At 48.6% G+C, this 25,354-nt stretch overlaps 2 protein-coding genes across 3 annotated transcripts in view; one reads left to right on the top strand and one right to left on the bottom strand.

The window, feature by feature from the left end:
- ACLY (ATP citrate lyase) overlaps positions 1-12,360 on the bottom strand; it is a 28,364-nt gene extending 16,004 nt beyond the window's left edge. Inside the window, exons 1-7 of one of the 2 annotated variants that reach the window (XM_058820763.1) lie at positions 12,301-12,360; positions 6,593-6,762; positions 4,657-4,779; positions 3,630-3,692; positions 2,486-2,676; positions 1,460-1,539; positions 880-1,014 (exon numbers count right to left, since the gene is read on the bottom strand). In XM_058820763.1, coding sequence (XP_058676746.1) covers positions 880-1,014; positions 1,460-1,539; positions 2,486-2,676; positions 3,630-3,692; positions 4,657-4,779; positions 6,593-6,751 — 751 coding nt within the window. In that variant the 5' untranslated portion in view covers positions 6,752-6,762; positions 12,301-12,360. Of the gene's footprint in view, positions 1-879; positions 1,015-1,459; positions 1,540-2,485; positions 2,677-3,629; positions 3,693-4,656; positions 4,780-6,592; positions 6,763-8,026; positions 8,126-12,300 lie in introns of those variants that run through there. The other variant, XM_058820764.1, reaches the window with a different exon arrangement.
- Positions 12,361-13,916: 1,556 nt separating this feature from the next.
- On the top strand, positions 13,917-25,311 carry ODAD4 (outer dynein arm docking complex subunit 4). Its single transcript, XM_058820680.1, has 12 exons — positions 13,917-14,044; positions 14,598-14,729; positions 15,403-15,556; positions 18,222-18,283; positions 18,982-19,114; positions 20,391-20,615; positions 21,736-21,943; positions 23,427-23,513; positions 24,107-24,303; positions 24,456-24,556; positions 24,756-24,834; positions 25,135-25,311. Exons 1-12 carry the CDS (start codon positions 13,934-13,936, stop codon positions 25,221-25,223), a joined length of 1,578 nt encoding a protein of 525 aa, XP_058676663.1. The 5' UTR covers positions 13,917-13,933; the 3' UTR covers positions 25,224-25,311.
- Positions 25,312-25,354: the final 43 nt, after the last annotated feature.

The following is a 25,354-nucleotide window of genomic DNA, read 5'->3' as shown; positions in this document are numbered from 1 at the left end:
GAATATGGGGAGGGAACAGGCACTGCCAGCTTTGTAAGAAAGTGCTCATTGTAAATTTTTGGAAAAATAGGTGTATTAACATCATCTTACTTATAGAAGTTCCAGAAATGGGGATTATTTTCTCTGGGTTCACCCTTGGATGCAGCATGGGCACACAGCTGCTGCTCTGAGGGAATGTCAGCTCCCAGTAACCACTGCTCCAAGAGGAAAACAGTGATGTTGAGGGCAGCAACATGGGCAGGAAGCACAAAAGGAAGCTCTGCACAGGCACAGAGCTTTGGCACACAGCTGATGGAAGTTAAATATCAGCTTCCATTAAAAAAAAAAGTCAATTCTGAATTAAAGAACTGACCAAACAGAGCTGGGAAGCAGCTGCAGTTCAGAGTGTGATTCTGAGCAGCCCTAGGACTGCAGCTAGCCATGCACAGGTTATCATGGACAGCACAGCCAAGGTGGCTGAGACACAACAACAAAACCACTGGAAACAGCAATGCCATGGATGTGGTAGTCACATATCCTCTGAACAGAGAGAGACACAGCTCTCTCCCAGGAATTTCATGGGAAGCTATGAGAAAGCTCAGAGAAAGAATTAAAACAATTATTATCTCAACCTCTGCACCTGGCAGGCAAGCTCTGTTTGTCAGAGATGTTTAAAAGAAAGAGTTTTCCCTTCCTGACCAATAGGTGAGAGAAGATTCCTAAAGGCCAATCCGGTCTTAGGTCCACCACTGTATAAAAACTATGGATTTCTAATAATAAAGTGCCTTTTTATGATGGAGTCTCTGTATCACCTTCGTCTGTCCCTGATACCCCTTTGGTGATACATGGGCATACAAACAATTTTAAATTCATGGCACAGTGAAAGAATTCAGCTGTCACTTGCCTCAGGGTAAGCTTCCCTGCCAAAAGGAGGGGGGAACTCCACATCCCCCCACTTCACTTTGCAGATGTAGTCAGCCGTGGCGTCGATCTTTGCAGCCAGATCAAGGATGTAAACACCATCCTTGGTGACCACTGCAGGGAAAAACATCACAGTTAGCTCTGGGTTGTACAGAGACACATTACAGATTTACTCCAGCAGCTGGAACCACACAGGCACCATTGCAAAATTGGAAACTGCTGTTTCCCCTGGCACTAGGCAGTATTGACCAGCCCCAGCAAGTTCCCTGAGGAATTAACCAGTAACTGTGGCCATGGTCCAGCTCTGTCTCATGGGTTATTTTGTTCTAAAGTGTAATTTTTATATTCTTCAGTTCTGCCTTGACATTCCCTTCAAGGGAATTTTTCATTTCCTCATTTTTAATTCACTGAATGAACAGCTCAAAGACAGATCACTGCCACTTCCATACTTCTGCACATGGCACCTGCTGCTGTTGTGGATTACAGAACCAAAGGAAGACTCAAGAACACATTTCAGTAGTTCAGAACAGATAGTTCTGCTTCCAAAGATATTCATTACCTAATGGATTGATCTCAAGGTACGTAAAATACAGATCTTCATAAAGGTTGAACAGGCCACAGATGAAGCTGGCCAAGATGCTGTAAAAAAAAAAAAAAGGAAAAAAAATTAACACAAGTTAATGAAAGTAGCCAAATCTAAGTACAGCCTGCTCTGTTCATTGGTATGAGTGGCAATCTGCAAATCTACTTGGCATCCATTTCTTTCATTCTCATTCATCTCCTCTGGATGGAGCCTGGGTGATGGATGACTCAAGGGAAGGAAGACCTTGATGACTCATCTGAATCACCCTCCACCAAACTCTGCTGAGGACACAGTTGCTCACAACTGTCAGAGCTGTGCAGTCTGATTTATCTCCCTACAAGACAGAAGCACATCTTTGCCTCTCTGCTGATACCCATCTTTGTCAGATCTGAGCTTCCTTAGCTGTGATAAGGAGGAGGCTGCAGTGAACTGGTGGAGTGACAGGCTCCTTCACCCTTCAGTACTGCACAGTGTCAGCAAGGATTAAGCTTGTTTGGAAAAATCATGACTCATATTAAGCTAACTAAGTATGGGCATCTAATTGAGGGAGATGCAGAAGCCTGGAGATCTACAGATAAGCCTGCAGAAGGAAGAACAGGAGAATAACTTTAGAGATCAGGCCAGAGCAAGAGAAAGGGATATTCTGAATTAGCAGTCAGAGCCACATCTCATCACCAGTTCACTAAACAAAAGAAACTTCTATGCTGGCACAAAGGATCAGAATTCAGCACATGTCTCCAGTCTCAGGTTGAGACCTAAGCAGGCTGACAAGTGCTGCTGCCAAGTACAGGCTCAGCACTAGGAAATCTTATTTTTGGGTTTTACAGGCAGCTGAGATAAGGTCAGAGAGCTTGGATTCAGGATGCGTGGCATATTCTGGAGACCAGCAAGAAGGACAGGAGAGTGAGATTCAGGGTTAAGAAAACAGAGAGATGTAGTACTGAGACAAAACACAGCAACTGCTGCATGGCTGCTCCTATCCAGAACTGCATCTCTACTTACTCCTTCTTGTCAGCTGGTGCATGCTGCAGGAGATGCTTCTTCACATCTGATTCACTGAGCTTCTCATCCACTGCCACCAGCAGCTTCTGAGCCTTGGCATCCACATCTCCCACATCCACACCCCCTTCGTGGTGGAAGAGCACATAGTCTCCCTCACGGGCAGCATAGATGCACACATAGAACTCTTCCTCCTGTGCCACACAGCAGGGACAAGCATTTAGCAGGGACCCTAGAGGCTTTTGTGCCAGTGTTGGGATTGGGGAAGCTGAGCCCAAAGTCAAGCTTCTCAAGTGTAGCCTCACATTTCTCCTCACAGAGAAAAGCAAGGCACAATTCTTCCCGAGAATATTTCTGGGTTTCACATTCTCTGGGCATCAGAGAAAGGAAAAACAATTCTTATCATTTGCTGTGCCTGTGTTTGTGCCAAAGTAAAATGCAATATGGAGATTGTTTACCCACAGTGATGGTGTTTTGTTTCCTTGGCCTGTCAGGGCCAGGGGTGTGTGTCTGTGTGTCAGGACTGTCACTGACAGCCACGAGATTCTGTGCAGTGTGTGCAGAGTGAGTGCTTGGCAGATTGAGTTTAGATGTAATGTAATATAGTATAATATAGAATAAATTAATTAATTAGCCTTCTGATATCCATGGAGTCCTCCTCATCATTGCTCCCTTGTCAGGGCGTCAGAGCAGCTACAATCAAGGAGCAGCAGTGCTGGAGTGGCCCTGACACTGAGAAAGACTTGCCAGTCATTTTTATTTCAAACAGGAAAAAGAAACAGAGATATTATCTCAGCAAAGACCATGATTAACAAAAATATCTGTGTGCAGAAGTGTCTGGCAGACCCTTCTTCTGTTATAATTGCAGTTTTGTTTGTTTTGTAGTAGCCTTGCTATGATGTACTCTCTTAGGAGTTTTCACTGCATTGGCAAACTGATTAAAAATTATAAGGAATATGAAAGTGTATGAATTAATTTTCGACTTAAAATTTCAGTGTGGAAATACAGAAGATGTTTTTGCCCAGGGAGTGCAGCAACACTGTCAGCTCAACAGCACACTCCCAAACTTCTGCTTTCTCCACTGTAACAATCCAGCTAAGCATGAAGCCCAAAGAGATTTAAAATCCCCCTTTAATGTTGTACTAACCTGCTTGTGAGGGACAAAGGGTTCAATCAGAAAGTTCTTCAGGATTCCCTTGGCATTAGCAATCTGGGGACAGAAACAAGATAAACACCCATAACCACCTGTCCAGCACATTTGTGACAGCGTAAGGAAAGCTTTGAGAATTAATCAGCACTGCTCTAAAATTGATCCCTTCCCACTGTGCCTGCTGGGGAACCACTGCTCCCTGTCCAGCACAGCATTCAGGATATCTGGTTACAGGAGATGGTCACCTTTCCCATTCCTAACAGGGCAGAGGGGTATCAGAATTACACCAGGACAGCTGCTCTCCTCTCCTGTCCCAGAGCCAGCTCTGTCACTGGGCCCTGCTCAGCACAGTGAGGCACAAGGGCTTGAGAGGCTCTTGGAGTAGTGGAAAACTCAGAAGTGAGGAATGCCTAAGCTAGTGGCAGGAGCAGAGGCCTCAGAGTAGTGTTCACCCTGAAATGGTATCAGGGAGCACAGAAGAGCAGGAAAATCCTTTAGCCTCTTCTTAAGAGTCCAGGAACTGTTTTGTGCAGGCACTGATCTCCAAACCCAAGAGACACTGGGGGACACTCCCTGCTTCTGAGGACACCAGTGGTCCTGAGTCTGTGGCCCAGACCTTGCTTTTGATATGGTTGTTGTTGTGCTAAAGGAGTAATTTCCACACCCATGGTTTTCCCAACGGGGAGCACTCACAGAGCTGCTCCTGCTGTTTCCCAATTCCTGCTTCACCAGCTCAGAGCCAGAGCCAAATCAATCCCATCAGGGCCAAAAGCATAAAATTCCTTCAGGCAGCACTCCATCAGCTCCCAACACACAGCAGCAGGCATGGCAGGCACTTCATTATCATTAGCACTGCACTGTCATTCTCAGGAAAATAAATATTATATGGCAGCACTGAGTTAAAATAAAAGCCTGAAGTAACACTCAATCAACTAAAACACATGGGCTGGCTGCAGGAGAGGATTTTAGAGCTTTTTTTCCTGTCCTGGGAACAAAAATGAAGCCACTTTTGTGGCTCACTCACCGTGGTTTCCTGGCCGAGGCGCTGCTTGAGCCAAGCCTTGACCTGATCCAGGGTGAGGTTAATCCCAACCAGTCCCAGCTTCCCACGTCTCTTAATGAGCTGATCTGGCTTCACCACCAAACGCTGCACGGGTTGGGCAAGAGTTAAAGGAAGAAGCATTAGAAAGTGATTTTGGTTGAGTGGTTCTCTGCAAATAGTGAAGTAAAAATTTAAATCAGTTCTGCACAGCATCCATCCTTGTAAAATGCCTTTAATCTTGGCAACTCCTGCTCCTCGTACAATACGCCTGCAAGTTTGTGTTTTCTTATGCTGTACTTTCTGCAAATAGTGAAGTAAAAACTTAAATCAGTTCTGCACAGCACCCATCCTAGTAAAATTCTTTTAATCTTGGTAAATCCATCTTCTGGTACAGTATGCCTGCAAGATTGGGTTTTCTTATGCTGTACTTTGAGAAAAGCTGCCTTGTTTCTACTCAGCTGTAAGCAGACATCAGAGGCTGAGGTGACAGCTTGTTCTGCCTTTTTTGATTAAAAAACCCAATAAAAGTCATGACAGACATAGACAGTTGCTCACAAAAATTAAAAAAAAAGAGCTCCTGCTAGGGCCAGGGTCATACACATTTCAGCCAAGTGGCTGTGGCTTTTTATAAGATACCCATGGATAGCTGCTCCTGGGTTACACACATCTCCAGCTTGCAAATATCCTTTTAAAGAGCCAAACTAGAACTGGTTGTCATTCTCCTGCACCACTGACATGTCTTGGAACTTCAGCATGGTCTTGCTGCTGCACCTGAAGCTCTTTCCAGCCTTACAGAACCTGCCTTAAAATCCCAAAAACAACCTTGCTCCCTTTCTGGCTCCCTGCAAGGCTTTCAGAAGCACTGCTGATCTCCTCCTGCAGTTCATTCAGGCACTTGAGCATGGAACATCTAATTAATGCAGGGCTTTTATCAGTCAGTCAGTCAAGGACTATGAGACATTCATGTTCTGCAGCCAATGACTTAATTATATTAACCACTGGGAGGGAGCCAGCTTGGACAGCTAATAAAAAAGAGCTCTGGGAATGTTTTCTCTACAGAAAGTGTGAGGATATGAGATAGAGAGATAAATGATTTTGCACTGAAAAATTGAAAAAAGGAAGTTTTCCCTAACATTTTGCTTGGATTCAAGAAAAGCAGTGTCCTAACTTGACATGGGGAGAGTTTCAGAGAGAGTTTCTCATTTCAGAGAGCAAAGCTTTGAGAACAGGGACTGACATCTCTGAATCAACCTTCTTTACAGTTATGAGCAACTGCTTCACAGCTATCCCTGCTCCTATATTTCAGTCTTAAAGGAATAATCAGCCCCCCATGAGGTGATACTGAGCTTTGAAGCAAGATTTGTTTCTTCATCAGGCTGCAGAGCAGCAGCAGTGACTGGTTATAGGAATGTGCTCTTTGTTGATGGAGTGACAAAACTATCCTTTATCCCTTTAAAAACAAAATAAGCCCAGAAGTTTCTCTTCTCAATTAGGTGAAAAGGCATTTTATAGGACTTGGGGATCTTCACTTTAAACTTAAGGATAGCTAATTAGACAGGAGCCAAAAAGTTTCACCTGAGCAATTTATTAGAAAAAGAAGAGAAGAAAGAACTAATGGCTTTTGTGAGGTGTTTTACCAGGAACAATAACCTCTTGCACCTAGATTGGGTTTTATTTGTTTATATTCCAAAAAAGGTTTGGAAACAAAAAGGTTTTGATAAAAGGCAAAATAACAGAAGTTAGAAAGCATAAAAACCAGCAGGATAAGGTAGCTGAGCATTCTTGGGTGCAAAATCTATCTCCAAATTCTTATGAGACCTAACTCAAAGAAAACCATATTGCAGCTGGTCCTTCAGGAAGGGTGTGGAGCAGTGCCCAGGGGCTGCAGGAGGGCAGACCCTGCTGTCCCTGCCCTTACCTCACTCAAGAGCCAGGGGTGGTCCTGGGTGAGCCGTGCCCAGTCCGTGGCTGGCGTCACCCGGGCATACTTGAAGCGGTTCTGGATGGCAGAGGACGTGCAGATGTACTTGTACAAGAACTCCTTCCCTGTCTGCTCTGAGATGGCTTTGGCTGACATGGCTGCTTAGTCTGGATGGGGAAAAAAAAAGCAAAAATCCATCAGGAATAGAGCCCTGCATCACTCAGCTCAACACAAACCCAAGGCAAAGCAATTATATGTAAGATCATAAAACAACCCCTGATAAACAAGAATTCCTCACTTTGCTTAAAACTCCTCCCCTGCCGTGCACACTGTTTTCATCCAGCCCTGTCTTCAGGGAAAGGCAGAATCCCTGCAGCTTGTCCCAGGCAGCACCAAGCCTTTCCCAAAGCCACAGCTTGGAGCATCCCCTCCCATGCAGCTCTCCCCAGTGTCACAGCACCCCAGGATTGCCCCTGGTGTAACCCACCTACCCCATTTCCTGGTGCATTTCCAGGGAGGGATCCCTCCCTCCTACTCACTTCTCTAAGGCACCCCATATTCCCAGCCAAGCCTGGCTGTGGGCATGTCAGCAATCCCCATCCCTTTTCCAAAGGGAAAAGAAAACACTGCCAGGATTACCAAAACTAGAATAGGTTTACATCACTGTTTTTTGTTTCAGAACCAGGTTTCTTGGAAAGAGCTTTACATCTGACAGAATAAGATGCTCAAGACAACAACAAAGATTAAGTTTTGACAGCTTGCTTTGGTTTTGGGGTTAATTTTTAAAGAAAAATCCTAAATTCAGTCCCTTTCCTATGGATGGTTTTCTTCTCTTTTCGAGCATATTCCAAACTGATGCAAGCAAATAATTTCTGGCCTCAAGAGTGCAACTACTCTTTTTGATAAGGTGTCAAAGATCCATTTATTTTTGGCTGCCATAAACACTTTTTTTTAAAAGAATACTTCATCCCAGCGACCCTGTCTGATGTGTCACACATCAGAACTGAGTGCTGTGACCAGCCAGCAGGTTTGGTGTGTCTGGGGGTCACACTGCTGACAGGGAGGCTCAAGCAGCAGCTCCTCCTGAATTTTGAGTGACTGGGGTCATGTCACTGTTTCCCAAGCACTGCCAGTGTTGTTTTGTACAGTACCTTATCATTTTTATTTTATCTAGATCCTTCATTCCCTCATTAGTATCCCAATTTATTAAAAGTTCACCTAAAGGACTACTAGGAGGTATTTTTTAAGAAAATACCTTTCTTCCCTTTTCTCTTTCCTCAAGGCAAAAGCACCCTTGGGATGGATTCGGGGAGAGCTGCAAAGCAGAGAAGCACCAACACAAAAAAGAGGAATTCAGATTCCATCTAAACACCTGGACAGCCAAATACTAGAACTGCTCAGTAAGACTACCTGTCCTCACAAAACACATACCCCACTGCAGACCCACAGAGGGAAACAGTTAATAAATTTCAATTATTTCTTGTGCTGCCCTGTGGGTAATAACCATCAGTAATCAGCTGGGCTTTTCATCCTACAAGCAAACACAGAATAGGCAGTGATTAACTAGCTACAATTAGAAATAAAGAACCTTTCTCCCTAGAGCAGAAAGGAGGAGGTGGGTCCATCCCAACTCCTACTCCATGGTAGGAGGCAGGCTGCATTCCCTGAGCTTCCAAAACCAAATAGGTCAAGCTGAGCAAGTGCTATTACTGAAAGCTGATAAATGTGCTCAAGGACCAACCTTGCCACTGCCACCTTTTCAAATGCAATTCAAAAGGTTAAAAATCAACAAATGCAAAAGACAAAGAACTGCAGGCCCACTTTCAAAGAGCTCTGATGTAAAACCTGAACGGGATTGCAGCACAGCTTCCAATTTAATCCCATTTCAAAACAGGATCGGGCAATGCTCCTGCAGCACCCCATCTTTCATCAGCCTCAACCCCCATCCTGCCACTAGAAATCTTGTCCCAGCTGAAACAGCCCCTGTTAGTTTGTTAGCCCCAAGGTGGCCTGACAAGAGAGGAGCTCCTGTGAGCAGCCAGAGGACACCAAACCCCAAAAGACAGACACATTCCCACAGGCACCACAGCACTGCCCAGCCTGACTGCACACACACACACCTCATCTGTACTGCAGAGCCCAAAACTTCCCACTGGAATTTGAGCAGAGCTATTTCTGAGAGCAAACCTGTTCCCACAATACCTGCAGCCACCATTTGTTCTGCCTGAGAGGGAGCTGCAATATTCCTGCTTCAAAATCCATCAATTCCACAACTTACTCAGGGCCTGTCCCAGAGAAACAGTGTCACATCTCACTGCAGCACAAGCAGATGGGTAAAAGAAAATGGCAAACATATTTCTTTAAGAAATACGCACTTCTTAGTATTTGTCATTTCTCCAGGGTGTCACAGAGCCTCTAAACAGCACTGCAGAATTTCAGCCCACAATTACAAATAAAACCACTCAGGCTGATGCTGGTTATGCCAATGAATACCCTGCAATTGCAGGACACTGGAGCCAGGCTGTTCCTCAGGTTTTATTAAGAGTAGTCCTATAAAAAAGCCTCAGTGGGAACAAGTGAAATGCATGGGATGCCTTTAATTTGAGCCATTCCCCTCCCAGAAAGAACCATTTCTGGTCTTTTTTATGTTGCTCCATTCTGCTGTTCCCCTGCTTTCCCTCACAACTCCATCACCTCATTTTTGCAGTAACACTACTGGGGTAAAGAAAGGAAACTACAGAATTCTTACAATAGCAGTAGATGAATAATAACATCCTTGTGTCATGGCAACAGAACAGCAGGAATGATGCTGTTCTGACCTTATCTGCCCGAGTTTCACATTTCCTAAATATTAGCAAGTCTTTAATCACACCCCTCACTCAGTTTTTCCACTGTTCTAACCCTGCCTTTCTCGTGGGACAGAGAGCACAAAGCAAATGCTTCAGTCTGCTGAACTGTTAAGCTAAGAGAGATCAGCAGGAAAATTATCCATAGGGCATCAGCAATTGCTGGCTGTGTGTGCAGCTCCATCAGAGCAGGTTCATTAACTCACTGCATCTGCTCTGCTAACACCAAACAGAACAGGGCACAGCTCATGTCACTACAGAGGAACTCAATCTCCCCCGTTACCCAGCAATGAGACAGGTTCAAACTCTTATCTGTCAGAATTAATCTTATTTTCAGTCATGTTTAGCACCTGCAGTCCTGGGGAGAGCAGAGGCTGCATCTCTGAAGGTAAACTCAGGGAAAAATGTCCTTTTCTGTGCCCAAAACACAGGCTGTGGGATAACAACGTTCTCTTCCACTGCTCTGTTCAGCATTCATTAGCCAAGACTGATCTGAAATTTTCTCAGCATTTCAAGCCCCAGACCTTGCACCCACCACACACAAGGGCAGATTCATGTGAGCAGGACCAGTGCCACAGATTTCCATGAATTATTGTGTTCATTTAGTGAGGCTCCAACACCAACAGCTTCCCTGCAACACCCTGGAGACCTTTCTCTCATCACCCATACCCAACAATTCAAAAAGAGCTGAATTCCAGCCTTTGCTAGCAAGTAAGAGACATGGATTAGATCATATTTTCAGGAGCTCAGCAGCACTTATTCCCTCAAAATATCACCTGTCAAATATATACAAATAAGCTGATGCTTGAGGAGAGTTTACTGAGTGTATTTGCAGAGAAATCAGCGGGATGGTGGCAAGGCAGGCAAGAGTCCTGGAGCTGGATGTTGTGTTTGCTGTGGTACAACTGGTATAGCTGCTACCAGCTGAAGGGTGCACCCAAAAAATCCAAAGGAAACACAGCTGGAGAAACAGGGAGGCATTCCTGACACAGAACTCAGAGGAAGTTTCCCTGACTTCCAGGAGATCAGTGATGTGGCACTGCTCAGTGTGACACAGTCTGCTCTGCAAGGGGAGAAAAAGCATCAGACGTTGATTTAGTTTGTTTTTCTTCTAGCCAGAAGAAGAGGTGTAACTCAGCTTCACCAATCTGTGTTCATATAGGGAGTTCTCTGAGATCTGGATGGGTGCTGAGCTCCAGCTGTACCAGAACAACACTTCAGGCCAGGAGGAAAGGACTCCCTCTGCAGAAGGCTCGACGCCCACTCTCCCAAGAACCGTGTCAACAAACCCACACCATAAAGCAGCCTCTCCCCTCCATCCTGGGTAATTTATTAACACAGTTCAAGCCAAGCCAGTATTTTCAGCCCATGGCAGCGTGAAAAGTTACATCAGCTCCCACCTGGCAGACCCGTGTGTTTCATCAGAGGATGGTGAGGGCTCAGAGCTGCAGCCAACGTGAGGTCACGGTCCCCCAGCTGGGGTTGGGAAATGCTCTGTGGGGTGATGCAAACAGGTGCTGCATGCCCAGCTCTGGGGGAGGCTCCTGCACACACAGAACCTCTGAGAGAAACACGGCAGCCAGGGAGGAGCAGGGAGCATGGACTGGTTGGTTACATGTGGCCAACAGAGACCTGGTGGGTGCCACAGGGGGGATAATTTGGGAATCCTGTCATTGAAGAGCATCTCATTCTGCAGCCTTAGGGCTCCTTAACAAGCTTATTCCTTAAATTACCTGCACAGTGTATAGCAATAAAGGGCTCCCTGGCCACCATGAATGGGCAGGACTTCCAACTGTGGCTGTCCTTGTTTGGGAACCACCTCAGGCAGTGCTGGAATAGCCCTGATACCTGGGGAGAGCTGCACAGTCTCACATGCAGGACACCCAACGGGGTTCGGGTAGCAGCACTGGAAACCACACTGCACAAACCCTGTCAGAGGGGGCTGGCGGGGCTCTCATCCAACAAACCCTGTGATTAGTGCACTCTGAAGGATGGAATTCACACACCCAGCTGTGAGCAGCTACCCAGCAGGGAATCTGGGGGCTCTACAGCCCCAGCATTTCCAGAGCTGATGCTCTGAGCTCCAAACCCACTTAGGGATCAGAAAGTACAGGCACCTCCAAACAGGACAGCCAGGGTGCAGCTCAGCTTTCAGCCTGCAGACAACGAACTGCTCAACAGAGAGAGAAGGGAGAGTCGCAGAGCAGGATGAGAATTTCGAAAGCAGCAAGACAAACAGGAGGTGTTTGCAAGCAGCAAACAGGACAGCTGGAACGCAGCCGGCTGTTCTGGGGAGGGAGCGACACACGGGCTGTGCGCACACCGCCGCCCGCACGGGAACAGCGCGATCCTCATGCGGGGCTGCTCCTAAAGGAGTACTTTTAATTTCTGACTCCAACATTTATACATTTCCAAAAGTGACGGTGGATTGGAAGGTGTCAGTGCCACCGAAGGGATTTTCCTCATGACAGGAGAGGAAAGCGCTTTAGCCAAGGCCCCCTCAGACCAGGGGGGGAAATGCATAAAGCCAAACCCTTTCCCAGTCCCGTGATAATCTCCGCGCTGTCACCACCGCACACTGGCCGTGCCACCGCGCCCCGAGCGGGGCATCGGCACGGCTGATGGAGCCCCCGCAAGGTCAGGGCCAGCACAGCACACCCGCCACTGGAGCGAGCCCGCGGCACCCCCTCAGCCCGCGGGCCGCTCCCGGTGCCCGCCAGCCCACACCGCCAGCCACGGGGGCCGCGGCCGGGCAGAGCCGGTGCGGCTCCCGCCTCCTCAGACGCGTGGGCGCCACTGGCGGAGGGGCCGCGCCACGTGCCAGGCGGAGCCCGGCACCGCAGCCGCCCCGGCACTCACCTGGGCCCCGCTCGGCCGCTGCCGCTCCCGCCCCACTCCGATGCCGCTCCGGCCCCGCTCGCGCCGCCGCCGCCGCCTTTTGTTCGCGGAGCGCGTCCTCCCCGGCCCATCGGGCTACGGCCGCCGCCGCCGCCCATTGGCCGCTGCCGCTACCACGTGCGCGTTGCCTGAGCGCTCGCCGCGCACCCATTGGCCGCCGCCCGTGGGGTGCGGCCGCGCGGTCTTGTGGGAGTCGTAGTTCCGGCACCCTCGCCCCGCCCTCGGCGGAGCCCGCGGCCGTGACCCCCCCACGCCGGACTCGCCGCCGCTGACGTAACCGGCGGCGATGACGTCAGCAGGCCCACCGCCCAGCGGTGCAGGCGGCGGGAACGGGGCTCGTTCGCCAGCGCTGGGACTGTGACTGCGGGGCCGGGCGGTGCCCGGTGGTATCCACGGGGGATTGGCGGCACTGCCAGAGCCGGGTCACCGGTGCCTCCCGAAGCACCGGGAGCGCTGCTCCGTTTCCTCACAGCTTCTGAGGGCAGCCACCACGGTTCTCCCGCTTCCCGGGAACCCCCACCCCAAATGGCTTTTCCCCGGGACTCCCGGCCCGTGACTAACGCTGAGGAATGGCGTTGAGGGGGAGCTGAGGGAGCACCGGGCGCTGAGAGAGCACCGGGCGTTGAAGGAGAGCTGAGGGAACACCGGGGCGCTGAGGGGGGGCTGAGGGAGCACCGGGCTCGGCGGACGGGCAGCCCTGTCCCGGTGTGGTGGCAATGTCACCGGGATGGGCACAGACCTGCGGCAGCCCCTCACGAGCACAGTCTTACTGCCCGCCCCGCTGGGGACGGCGTTTTACACCCAGTGGCGGATAATCTCCCGGTAAAACAGCTACGGAGCGCTTAATCTGCCTGAAACGGCCCGCCCGGTTCCCCGGAGACGGGGTGTGTCAGGCCGGCCGCCCACTCCGGAGCTCGGCAGTGCGTGTCTCCCCACCCTGGCGTGACCCCCACCCCGCCTCCCGCCCCGGCGGCGGCCGGCCAGCGGTGCTGGGCCGGGGCCAAGGCCCGGGCAGCGCCGAGCAGCGTGTGGAGCCGGGCAGTGCCTCGTGGTGCCATTAAATGTCCCCGGTGCCGAGCGGGACAGACGCCCTCGTCCTCCCCCCGCCCTTACTCTGAGTCACTTGGCAGGAACAAAGTGTTTCAAACGAGAATCTGAACCGGCGCCAAAATAAAGTCAGGACCGGAGTGCTGAGGGGAGGGAGCGAGCAGCGTTCGCCGTTCATTTATTTGGCCAGGATTTCGCCCTCAGCGGCGAAACCGGTACCGAACAACCGGCTGTAGGGAGGCGGTGGCTGCCCTCGCGTTGCCCCTGCGAGACACACGGGCCATTGCCCGCCGGGGCAGAGGAACCGGCTCTGCCCGGTGTTCCGTGGCACCGCGGCTGAACGAAGCGGCCGCGCAGGGCTCCGGGAACGCGGGTGCCTGGGCCGGGTCAGAGGCACAGCGAGCGAGCGCCGGGACCGGAGCGGGGCCACCGGCGCCGCACGTGGGCACCGGGTGGCCGCGTTCGTCACTTCCGGGGCGGGGGGCAGCTCACCGGAAGTGAGCGTTACCCGGTAACCGTTGCTTGGCAACGGCGCAGCGGCGCAGCCATGGCGGACGACGACCTCTTGCCCGTCCTCTCCTTCGGGAACCTCATGAGCGAGGGGATAGCCCTGAGCCGGCGCGGCCAGCACGAAAAGGCTCTGGGCCGCTTCAATGACGTGAGGGCACTGTGGGCCGAGGGCACCGGGATGCCCACGGGCGGTCCGAGGGCACCGGGATGCCCACGGGCGGGAGGGGCCTCGGGTTCGGTTCGGTTCAGGCGGGGGAAGAGGCAGCGGGGCAAGGGGGGGACACGGAGGGACGTGTGACCCAGATGGGGCAGTTCAGGGACAGGGCAGCGCCTGCAGCAACTGTGAGAAACGAGAGCAGACTCTTCAGTAAAATCCTTGTAGTTTTATCTGTCGCTATAGGACATGCAGCTTTTTGATGGTAAAAAGAGAACTTTGAATTTCTGACTCCAACATTTATAGATTGGAGGATTGGAGGGTGACAGTGCCACCTCTCCAATGACCCTGGACAAACCAACAGCCCATCAAATTTCTCCTCCTCCATAAAAGAATGCAAAACAATAAGTGATTTACATAAAGCATGTGAGAAAGTTCCTTACAAGAATGTAAACACCAGAAGGCTTAGAAAAACTTCAAAACTTCAACTGTCACGCGTGTGGTGACATGTCCAGCACAGGTGACATGTCCCTGTCTGTGGTTCCAGGCCCTGAAGCTGAGAGGAGCAGACAAGCACTGCCTCATCACCCGCTCCAAGTGTTTTCTGAGACTTGGGGACACAGAAAACTCCCTGAAAGATGCTGAAGCCTCTCTCCAAATTGACGATACATTCTATGAGGTAACCAGCTGGAAGGGTAGGAGAGAGGGTGGCCAAGGATCTGTGAGACCCTGCAGGGTCTGAGGCAGAGCTGTGAGGAAACTCCAAACCCTCCTGAGATTTCTGCTGCTCTCAAAGCTGTTGGGGTGCTCAGGCACCTCCAGGTGTGGGGTTTGATGTGTGCAATGTTCCTCACTCAGGGCTCACCAAATGTGGAATTTCAGGAAACCCCAACAAGGGAAGAGATGAGAATCTTGACTCCATGTTTCAGAAGGCTGATTTATTATTTTATGATATATTAAAAGATAATTATATACTAAAACTATACTAAAAGAATAGAAGAAATTATTTCATCAGAAGGCTTGAAAGGAATAGAAGGGAATGATAATAAAATCTTGTGACTGAGCAGAAAGTCCGAGCCAGCTGACTGTGATTGGCCATTAATTAAAACCAACCACAGGAGACCAATCACAGATGCACCTGTTGCATTCCACAGCAGCAGATAACCATTGTTTACATTTTGTTTCTGAGGCCTCTCAGCTTCTCAGGAGAAAAATCCTAACAAAAGGATTTTTCACACAATATGTCAGTGACAGCAAGCTGTTACAGCCCTGGGCTCTCACACAGGAGTTACTTGAGATCCATCAAAACTTTCCCTCATTTTATCAATTTCTTCCCCCAAATGTCATTTTAGGGGCTTTACCAGAAAGCAGAGAGCCTGTATGCCATGGGGGACTTTGAGTTTGCACTGGTGTTTTACCACCGAGGCCGAAGGCTCCGCCCCGACCTGCACAAGTTCCTGCTGGGCATCCACAAGGCTGAGGAGGCCATTATCAACTGCATTGGGAGTAAGGAGTGTCACCTTCTGTCCCCCACGAGCCTGGACAATGCTGTTCAGGGCACAGCTGGTGCCAAAGCAGCTCTGCAAGTAACCCAAGAGCCCCACAGCAGAGCCCCTCTGCTTCTGGGTTCTTGTTCTTTGTGCCAGATAAATCCAGAGGCACCACAAAGAGCCAACCCTGCTCCTTTTTTCTTTTGTTCTTTCTTTCTCTGAATGTTGCTCACACACAGTGCCTGATGCCTTTAGTTCTGTAGGTAAATCCTGACACTCCAGTTTCCAAAGTCATCATGGAAACTTTCCAGAGAATGCAGAGCAGAGCAGCTCATCCAATCCATGAGCTGCCTGTGGCCTCCCTGGACATGAGGGGAGCTGACAAGGAAGGTGGAGACACCCTGGAGTGCCAGGACAAGGGGGAATGGATTCCCACTGCCAGAGGGCAGGGTTGGATGGGATATTGGGAAGAATTTATTCCCTGTGAGGGTGGTGATGCCCTGGCACAGGGTGCCCAGAGAAGCTGTGGCTGCCCCACCCCTGGAAGTGTCCAAGGCCAGCTTGGATGAGGCTTGGAGCAATTTGGGGTAGTGGAAGGTGTCCATGCCCATGGGAGGTGCAATTCCAGGGGATGGAGCTGCATGAGCACCAAAGTTCCTTCCATTCTGGGACTCCATGGTTTTATTCAAACCATTCTGGGACTCCATTATTTCATTCAAACCATTCTGGGATTCCATGATTTCATTCAAACCATTCTGGGATTCCATGATTTCATTCAAACCATTCTGGGATTCCATGATTTCATTCAAACCATTCTAGGATTCCATGATTTCATTCAAACCATTCTAGATTCCGTGATTTCATTCAAACCATTCTGGGATTCCGTGATTTCATTCAAACCATTCTGGGATTCCATTGTTTTATTCAAACCAATCTGGGATTCCATTATTTCATTCAAACCATTCTAGGATTCCATGATTTCATTCAAACCATTCTGGGATTCCACGATTCTCTGATCTACCTGCAGCACTGAAGGCAGAATCCATTTTGAGACCTTTCTCCCTTTTGTTCAAAGCTTGGAGTGCAATGTGCCATGCCACCTCAGGCTGGCCTCCTGAAATCCTGACTCTCCTCCAATTTTCATTGCAAAAGAGCAGTGAAACTGTTGACTCTTGTAACGAGCTCTGCTTTCACCATTCCTGGCTCAGATCAGCTCCTGGAGAGACAGAAAAGGCCAAGGACCTCGTGGGGTTTAAAACAAACAGAAAACTCATCCCTTTTCACTTAGCTTTGCCCTCAGCCCTGGCAGCAGGCGTGGACAGGACGTGTCCCAGTGTGGGGCACAGACACAGCTCACTCACCTGGGGCTGCCTCCTCTGCCATGTGAGTGCAACACGTGTGAGGGCTCCTCTGGGGCTGCCAAACCTGTGGGGTGGCTTGGAGCCTGTCCCTGCCCAGCTCTGGCACACCCCACTCACACCCCACACACATTCCCAGCTAGGCCAGGGCCTCCCTCTCCCAAAATTTCAAAACTTCAGCCCCTCCCCTTGTTAAACAGTGGCACCAGAGCCTGCAGCATTTTCAGATGGGATAGTTGTTAAAAAAAAAACAGGGAAGGTTTCCAGATCTGGCTTGCTTTCCTCCATTCCTGCTGCTTCCTGAGCTTAGCACAATGCTCAGGTATCATCACAGCTCCAGCTGAAATCTTCCCAGCTTGATATCCTGAGCCAAGAGCTTTAACCACCTTTGGACCCCCTGGGCTGCAGGCACAAAAATGAATTTAAAAAATAGAAAACTGGTATTTAACTAAACATAACTAAACTAATATAACTAAAAATATTTTAAATCAGTCAATAGCTGTGAGGTGCAGGGAAACACGTGGATGTTTGAACAGTTGGGAAATGCACACACATTAACAGGGCACATCCCCAAGCTGCCTCCCTGGCTCGGTGGGGACACCTGCCCCTGTGACCCCCCTGTGTTTGTGCTGCTGCTCTGGGCCCCAGGGCTGCTGAAGGGAATTCTGCAGCAGCCTTGGCAGCTCTGTCCTTCCCTCAGACCAAACAAAGAGCTGCTCCTCACTCTTCCTTCCCAGGGTGCAGACAGATGGGGGTAAACACAATGGGCCTTTTGCCCTAATCAGTGCACAAACCTGTAAAACACCTTTCCTTCCATTTCATGCTCCAGCTGTGATCCCCCAGAAGCAGCTGCATCCTTCTCCTTCAGTTTCCATGCAGGATAAACCCTGTCTGTAGGAATATTGCAACTGTGTGAATTAAAATCCCAAGAGGAGCTGGTGGCATTCCCTGCTCCCAGAACACACCAACACCCCCTATCCCATGGGAAGGGATGAGAAAAGTGGTTGTAACTGAATGTTTTGTGCTTGGCACATTTATGGGCTTTTTACTCACAACTCACAAATTTACTCAACTCAATTTGTGAGTATTTATTTCACAAATACTTGGTGAGAATTTTTACTTGGTAAATTTCTCACCCAGTGATGCACCTACACTGCTGTCTATAATCCATTTCACACTTTTGTGGATTCCAGTCTATCTTGAAGTCTGGGAAACTTTCTCCATGAGTGAGGGTCAGAGGCAGAGCTCCCCTGGGGGTCAGGACAGAGAGCAGACCCTGCATGGCTGAGTGCAGCACTAACCCAGACTCCTCTGTGTTTGCAGATCCATCCACAGTGAAGCTGGAGAACAAGGAGGAGCTGTGCTTTGTGAGCAGGCAGGCAGAGGTACAGCACAGGGCTCTGGCTGGAGAAGCTTCTGGAGTTGTTGTGGTGCTGAAATGAGACCAGAGGAAGGACAGTCCCTGCAGGAACGTGGCTGTGGGAGCAGTGAGCCTGCTGAAGGGCCTCTGGAGCATTAAAAACACTGACCTGTCATGGTTTGTGACCTGCTTCTAAAGCAGGTCTGGCTCAATTCACCCAGAATTTAAAGGGAGAGTCAGAAGGGCAGGAAGAGCCACCATGCAAGAACAAAATCTGGAATTTTCCTCCAGCCCCATGTCTGGGGGTGTTTCCAGCCACCCATCTAATGAGTAACAGCCCAGAGGTCAAAGAGGGCACAGTGAGCTCCAATATTGATTTTGGGTTTACCTAATGTTTAAGGGTCACAGTTTTGATAATGGACACTTTCTTTATTGCTTCACTTTTGGTGCTCCATTGCAGTAGTGTCTTGTTCCTCTGAAAAGCCAGAACTAGTTCTTACCCTTTCTGTAACACCTTGTGATCCTCAGGGAGCACAATTGCCTGCAGAATTTCAGTTGCTCATGGCCAAAGCATCTGATGAGACTTTGGCTTTTTGCTTTTATTTAAAAAATAAATTGTCTTATATGGAATGTAAACAGAATTCTGCTCATTCCAGTGTTTCCCACTGATGTCCCTCAACTCTTTTTGTTTTTCTCTAGCTGCAGAGCAAAAAAGACAGCCAGAAACAGCAAAAAAAACCAAAGGACCAAAAGGATCAAAAACACACCAAGAAGAAGAGTCCAAAAACAGAGCAACAGCTTCTGGGACGGCTTTATGATGACAAGGCATATCTGGAGAAGTTGCTCAAGGATGAAGGTGTTTCTCCTTCTCAGCACATTCTGTTTTTCTTTCATCCCTTTTTTATTCTTCTTTATTTCTTTTCTTCTTTTAAATCCCTGTGACTCTTAGTTAACTATTCCAGAGCTCACAGTGGTGGGGACACAGGCAGGTGTCTGCTCATGGGGCTGTGACTCCTCTGTGAGTTTGTTATAAATGCTTTAAGGTCAAAATGCAGGAATTGGAGAAGCATCTTATTTTAGAAAAAGGCACAAAGATGATGCTCCTTTAGTCATATTTCTAGGGAACTTTTCCCCCAGAAATAGAGAAGTTATTAAGGTTGCTTTGCTCACAGGTTTTACAGTGTTGCCAGCACTAATTACCCATGTGGGCGGTCTGGTTTGCAGGCAGGTAAAAACCCTCTCACTTTCCATCTGCCAGCCTGATCCACAGCACTGTTCAAAGTGCCCTGTCAGTACAGATGTGCCATACAGATGTTCTGACCCAGAGCACAGGTGCTCAGCACAGCTGGCCCCCTTTACTGGGCCCTTTCTTGGCTCTGATCAGCAGAGAAAGCAGCAGAGATGAGGCTGGAACGCCAGCTCAGCTCACTGAACCACAGGGGCAGCAGAGTTTTATTGTGTTTGTGGGGTGCCCTGATGAAGGAAAGAATGATGAATCTGACTCTGTGTTCTCAGAAGGCTATTATATTAATCATATCATATCATACTAAAGAATACAAAAAAGATATTTATACCATGCTAGATAATTATTCTATTCTATTCTATTCTATTCTATTCTATTCTATTCTATTCTATTCTATTCTATTCTATTCTATTCTATTCTATTCTATTCTGCTATACTAAAGAATACAGAAAGGATACTTATACAATGCTAAAAAGATAATAATGAAAACTCATGACTCTTTCCAGAGTCTCAACACAGCTTGGCCCCAGTTGGCCAATGAGTGAAAACAACTCACAGCAGAATCCAATCAAACAATCACCTGTGGGTAAACAATCTCCAAACACATTCCAAAGGAGCAAAACACAGGAGAAACAAATGAGATAAGAATTGTTTCCCTTTTACTCTGAGGCTTCTCAGCTTCCCAGGAGAAAAATCCTGGGTGAAGGGATTTTTCAGAAAATGTGAATGTCACAGAGTTTGTTGTTAGCTCCCTCATCACCTCAGCTCTGAGGAGCACAGGACACTTTCATGTCCAGGAGTGTCTGTGTCAGAACAGAAAAACATTCCCAATCTGCTGCAGCTCAGGTCTGTTGATTCTCACCTCAATTCTACCTTATCTTATTCCCAGACTTGATGCAGAGCAACACAAGGCAGGGGACCAAAGTCATGGACCTGGTTATGGGTGGCATCTCCTACCTGAACCAGCGGCGGGACTTCTGGCAGCAGCAGAAGCCGATGTACGCGCGCGAGTACGAGCGCAAGCTCCTGCGGCTGGGCTGGGGGCGGGACAGGAAACTGAAACCAGCCGAAATCGCCAGGGCCATCGCCAAGGAGATGGAGGATATTGAGCAGAGTAGGTTCCTGGCTCTGGGGAGATTGATTCCTGAGCTCTGAGGTCTCAATTCCTGAGTATCACAGAGTCCCAAGATGGTTTGGGTTGGAAGGGATCTTGAAGTTCATCCTGTTCCACCACCCTTACCATGGGCAGGGACATCTTCCACTATCTCAGGTGGCTTCAAGCCCCGTCCAGCCTGGTCTGGAACACCTCCAGGGATGGGGAATCCACAAGGCAGGGGATCAAAGTCATGGACCTGGTTTTGGGTGGCATCTCCTACCCGAACCAGTGGCAGGAGACTTCTGGCAGCAGCAGAAAGCTGATTTATGAGCACAGGGTCCTGCAGCAGAGCTGGGCACAGGACAAGAAACAGAAACCATCTGACATTGCCAGGGCCATTGCCAAGGAGATGGAGGATATTGAGCTGAGTAGGTTCCTGGCTGTGGGTAGCTTTTTCCTGAGCTTTGAGCGTTAGCTACTTCACCAGGTCTCAATTCCCAAGTATCACAGAATCCCAAGATGATTTGGGTTGGAAGGTTGTGATATTTCCCTGTGGCAGGAGGGAATGAATCTGACTCCATGTTCTTAGAAGGCTAATTTATTATTTTATTATATTATATTATATTATATTAAAGAATGCTATACTAAAACTATACTAAAGAATAGAGGAAGGATACTTACAGAAGGCTAAAAAGAATGATAATGAATTTTGTGACTCTTTCTCTAGAGTTCGACACAGCTTGGACCATGATTGGTCATTAAGTTAAAACAATTGACATGAAACCAATCAAACAACCACCTGTTGGATAAACACTCACCAAATCACATTCCAAAGCACCAAAACACAGGAGAAGCAAATTAGATAATATTGTTTTCCTTTTTTTCCTGAGGCCTCTAAGCTTCCCAGGAGAAGAATCCTGGGCAAAGAGGATTTTTTGGAAAATATGATGGTGACAGAAGGGACCTTGAAGTTCATCCCACCCCACCCCCCTACCATGGGCAGGGACACCTTCCACTATCCCAGGTTGCTCCAAGCCCCATCCAACCTGGCCTGGGACACCTCTAGGGATGGGGAATTCACAACTTCTCCATGTCTCTGTATCACACCCCAGTGTCCAACTCTGCTCCCTGTCCCCAGTGCTGGCCAGAGGTTCCGCTGAGCAAAGCTGCAGGAAAGCTGAACATCTGCTGAAAAAGATACGAGCCTGGTCAGAGGATGATGTTCCCAACAAGTATGAACTGATTGGGAACCTCCACAGCTGCATTGGGAATGCCCAGCTGGCAATGGGACAGATGGAGGCAGCTTTGCACAGCCATAAGATGGATCTGGAATGTGCCAGGGAGCAGTAAGTTCTGGGAAGTTCAGGTGGGTGGAGAAAGGGGGAAATACCTCTGTGGGGGTGTTTTAGCATTAGGTAAAGTAATCCTCACCTGGGGGGTTTAACAGGGTTACACATTCAGCTCTGCACAAGTATTAGGGTGTGTGGTGAATTTTTATCTTCACTGTTTCAAAATAAGGAACCTGAAGCAGATTTTTAAGGACCCACAGCACAGGGCACATCAAAACCTCTTCTGTAGCAAAGCAAAAGAACACAACTCCCAGTTTCAGCACTGAAATATTGAGCAGGTACTTTCTTCTCAGGAAGTTCAGGGTTGAAATTACTCCAGTTTTCTGCTACATTTTGTCTTAAACTTCTTTTCATAGAGACCATTAAGCATGGCTTGAAATAAAGGTCACTTCCAGGAGCACTTACCTGTCTGCACCAGACACAGCTGACCCACAGTGGAGCAAAATGTAGTCTTAGATGTAGGAAGAATTTGCAAAACATAGCAGAAATCATGCAACAGTGCCTTGAAGCGATTTAGGACTTACATTTGGCAGAAGTACATTGAGCTTTTAAAATATCACTGAGTGGTTGTTTCTCATTTTCAAAAATCCTTTTGGAAATGAATGTTGGTTTGGGAAAAGGCTGCCTCTCTGCTGGTGGTGGCACTGCCCGAGCAGGCCAGGTAAAGGCAGGAATTAGCAGGAAAGAGGGGAGGAGATGCTGAATTAGCAGGAGAGAGGGGAGGAGATGCCGCGTTTGGGACCTCGCTGAACCCGAGGTGCCGGGAAGGACGGACAGGCTGCACCCTCTGGCGGCTGCAGCTGGAGATGCCGCTAATGACTCCTTAATTACTCGCGTTAATTACCCCGTGGCGGGGGTTTGAGTCCTTACGGTCCCTTCCCACCCAAACCGCTCTGTGATTCCATGACTCCCATGGCATTCATCTGCTCCTCGCACAGGCTTTTTTCCTTCTCTAAGGTAAAGGTAGGCAAAGAAGCATCCAACTGCTTCTGAAGATGAGAATGACAATAATTAAGAAAAAAATTAAAGGCCATTAAAGAATTTTATTATAGAAGGAGCTGCCTGTAGCATGGAGCAAAGCTTGGTCCAAGCACAGGATCAGGGCTGGTGTCAGGGACCTGCAGACACATCGTAGACACCTTTTTGTGTCTTTGCTTTAAAAGACAGAAATCAGCCATTAGTTGTTCCCACAAAGGGAAACAGGAAAAAAGTGGGAAGATTTTCCCAAGGGCTGTCAGATTTGCACAAAAATTATTAATAATCAAAGGCACAGCTAAACCATTTTCCCTGAGTCTCATGGGGTCAGCTGCCAGAGCTGTAGATAAAATTAAAAATCCACCTTGATTTCATGACTTTCGGCCTGACTGGGGCCCTTTACTTCCTAACAATTCTCTGAGGGCATGGGGAGCACCAAGAAATGCAGAGTGAGTGAGGAACAGGAGGATGTCAGTGCCACAATCCCTTTGTCTCCCTGCCCCAGCTCTCTGACAGATGCCGTGTCCCGGGCCCTGGACAACATCGGCCACGTGTACGCCCGACTTGGAAAGTTCCAGCAGGCCATCAGCACGTGAGTACAGCCCTGCAGCAAAGGCATCAGGGGCTGGAGGGACCCAGGTTGTGGTTTTTCAGTTGTGTGTTCTCACTGCAGCCAGGCCTGGGGAAATTTTCACACCTGAGCCTGTGACGATGGTCACAGGGGTCCGAGGATGAGGGAAGAGATGAGGATCTGACTCCATGTTTCAGAAGGCTGATTTATTATTTTATGATATATATTACATTAAAACTATAATAAAAAATAGAAGAAAGGATTTCATCAGAAGGCTAGCTAAGAATAGAAAAAGAAGGAATCATAAAAAGGCTTGTAGCTTGGACTCTCTGTCCGAGCCAGCTGACTGTGATTGGCCATTAATTAGCAACAACCACATGAGACCAATCACAGATCCACCTCTTGCATTCCACAGCAGCAGATAACCATTGTTTACTACTTTTTTTTTTTTTTTTCCTGAGGCCTCTCAGCTTCTCAGGAGGAAAAACCCTAAGGAAAGGATTTTTCAGAAAAGATGTGTGTGACATGAACCCTTTGCTATCAAATCAGTGTTTGAGTTATAACTGTACCCAGTGATGGTTGGTAAAGGTTTGTCTGTCTTACTCTGCTTGAAGCTGGGAGGAGAAGATTCCACTGGCCCAGTCCAGCCTGGAGAAGGCCTGGCTGTTCCATGAAATTGGGCGGTGCTACCTCGAGCTGGACAATGCTGAAGTAGCCCAGGATTATGGAGAGCAGTCCCTGCAGTCAGCAGATGAAGAGGGAGATGTGGAGTGGCAGCTCCATGCCACTGTGCTGGTGGCACAGGCACAAGGTAAAGATGTGGGCACAGGGTGGAAAAGCTGGTCTGAAAACATCTCTAAGATTTAACAGCCAAAGCAACTGCTCAGATCAAGATTGGCTTGATTGCTTCTTGCTGTTCTCCTGCTCCTGGACTAAACCAGCTGATATCCCTGTCTGTTCCAGTGAAATTGAAAAATTACCCGTCTGCAATCCTGAATTTTGAAAGGGCTCTGGAGAAGGCAAGGCTTATGCCCAGTGAAACTGCTCAAAATGGCATCATTGCGGTAAGGGAGATGGAGGAGAAGCTCTGGGCAGCCTCTGGGAGAAGCTGTTATCCCAGCTGGGATATTCCAGCCAGTAATGCCACAGAAATGCAGTTTTATAGTGGGAAAGAATTTGGTAATGATAGCAATAGAAAACAGGACAATGTTGGGTATGTAGCTGCATTTCTGGGGCTTTTATTAAGAACTTCATCTCTTTCAGGCCTTGGATAACGTGAGCAAAAGCTTAATTGCAGAGCTGAGCAAAGGCCAGAAAGACGGGGCGATTCCCTCACATGAAGGTACTTGTTCACACCTCTGCACCCAGAAATGGGGAAAATCCCCACTCTCCTGTTCTGCACCTCAGAATTCCCACAGCACCCGTTTCCTTGCAAGTATTGAATTAAAATCTTGGTGGAAGTCTGGGATTGCTTCAGCTGCACTCCCAGGTCTGGCCATGCCCAGCTCCCTGAGTGTCCCCTGCAGGCTGTCACAATGTCACCATCATCCCAGCCCTGTCCCAGCCCTGCTGGGGTTCGGGGAGGGTTCTGGCAGGGCGCTGTGTTCTAGGACTTGGCTTAAGTTTCCTTTTCCCTTCCCAGATCGCCTTTTCAGCAGGGAAAGCATAAAAACCACCGCTGAGAATGTGGAAGAGGAGGAGGAGAAAGGGAATCAAGATGAGCAGCCATAAGAGGAAGCCAGAAACGATATAGAGAATAAGAAAGGTTAAAGGGGGGGAAGTAAATAAGCAGAAGAAAAGGTTAAAGGGGGAAAACAGACAAGGAAATAAAGGACAGCAGAGGGAAAAAGTAGAGCCTAGGC

Source organism: Ammospiza caudacuta, chromosome 27, assembly GCF_027887145.1.
Source record: "Ammospiza caudacuta isolate bAmmCau1 chromosome 27, bAmmCau1.pri, whole genome shotgun sequence".
Lineage (NCBI taxonomy): Eukaryota > Metazoa > Chordata > Aves > Passeriformes > Passerellidae > Ammospiza > Ammospiza caudacuta.
The sequence above is the reverse complement of the archived record's forward strand: the minus strand, read 5'-3'. Positions and strand labels throughout refer to the sequence as shown.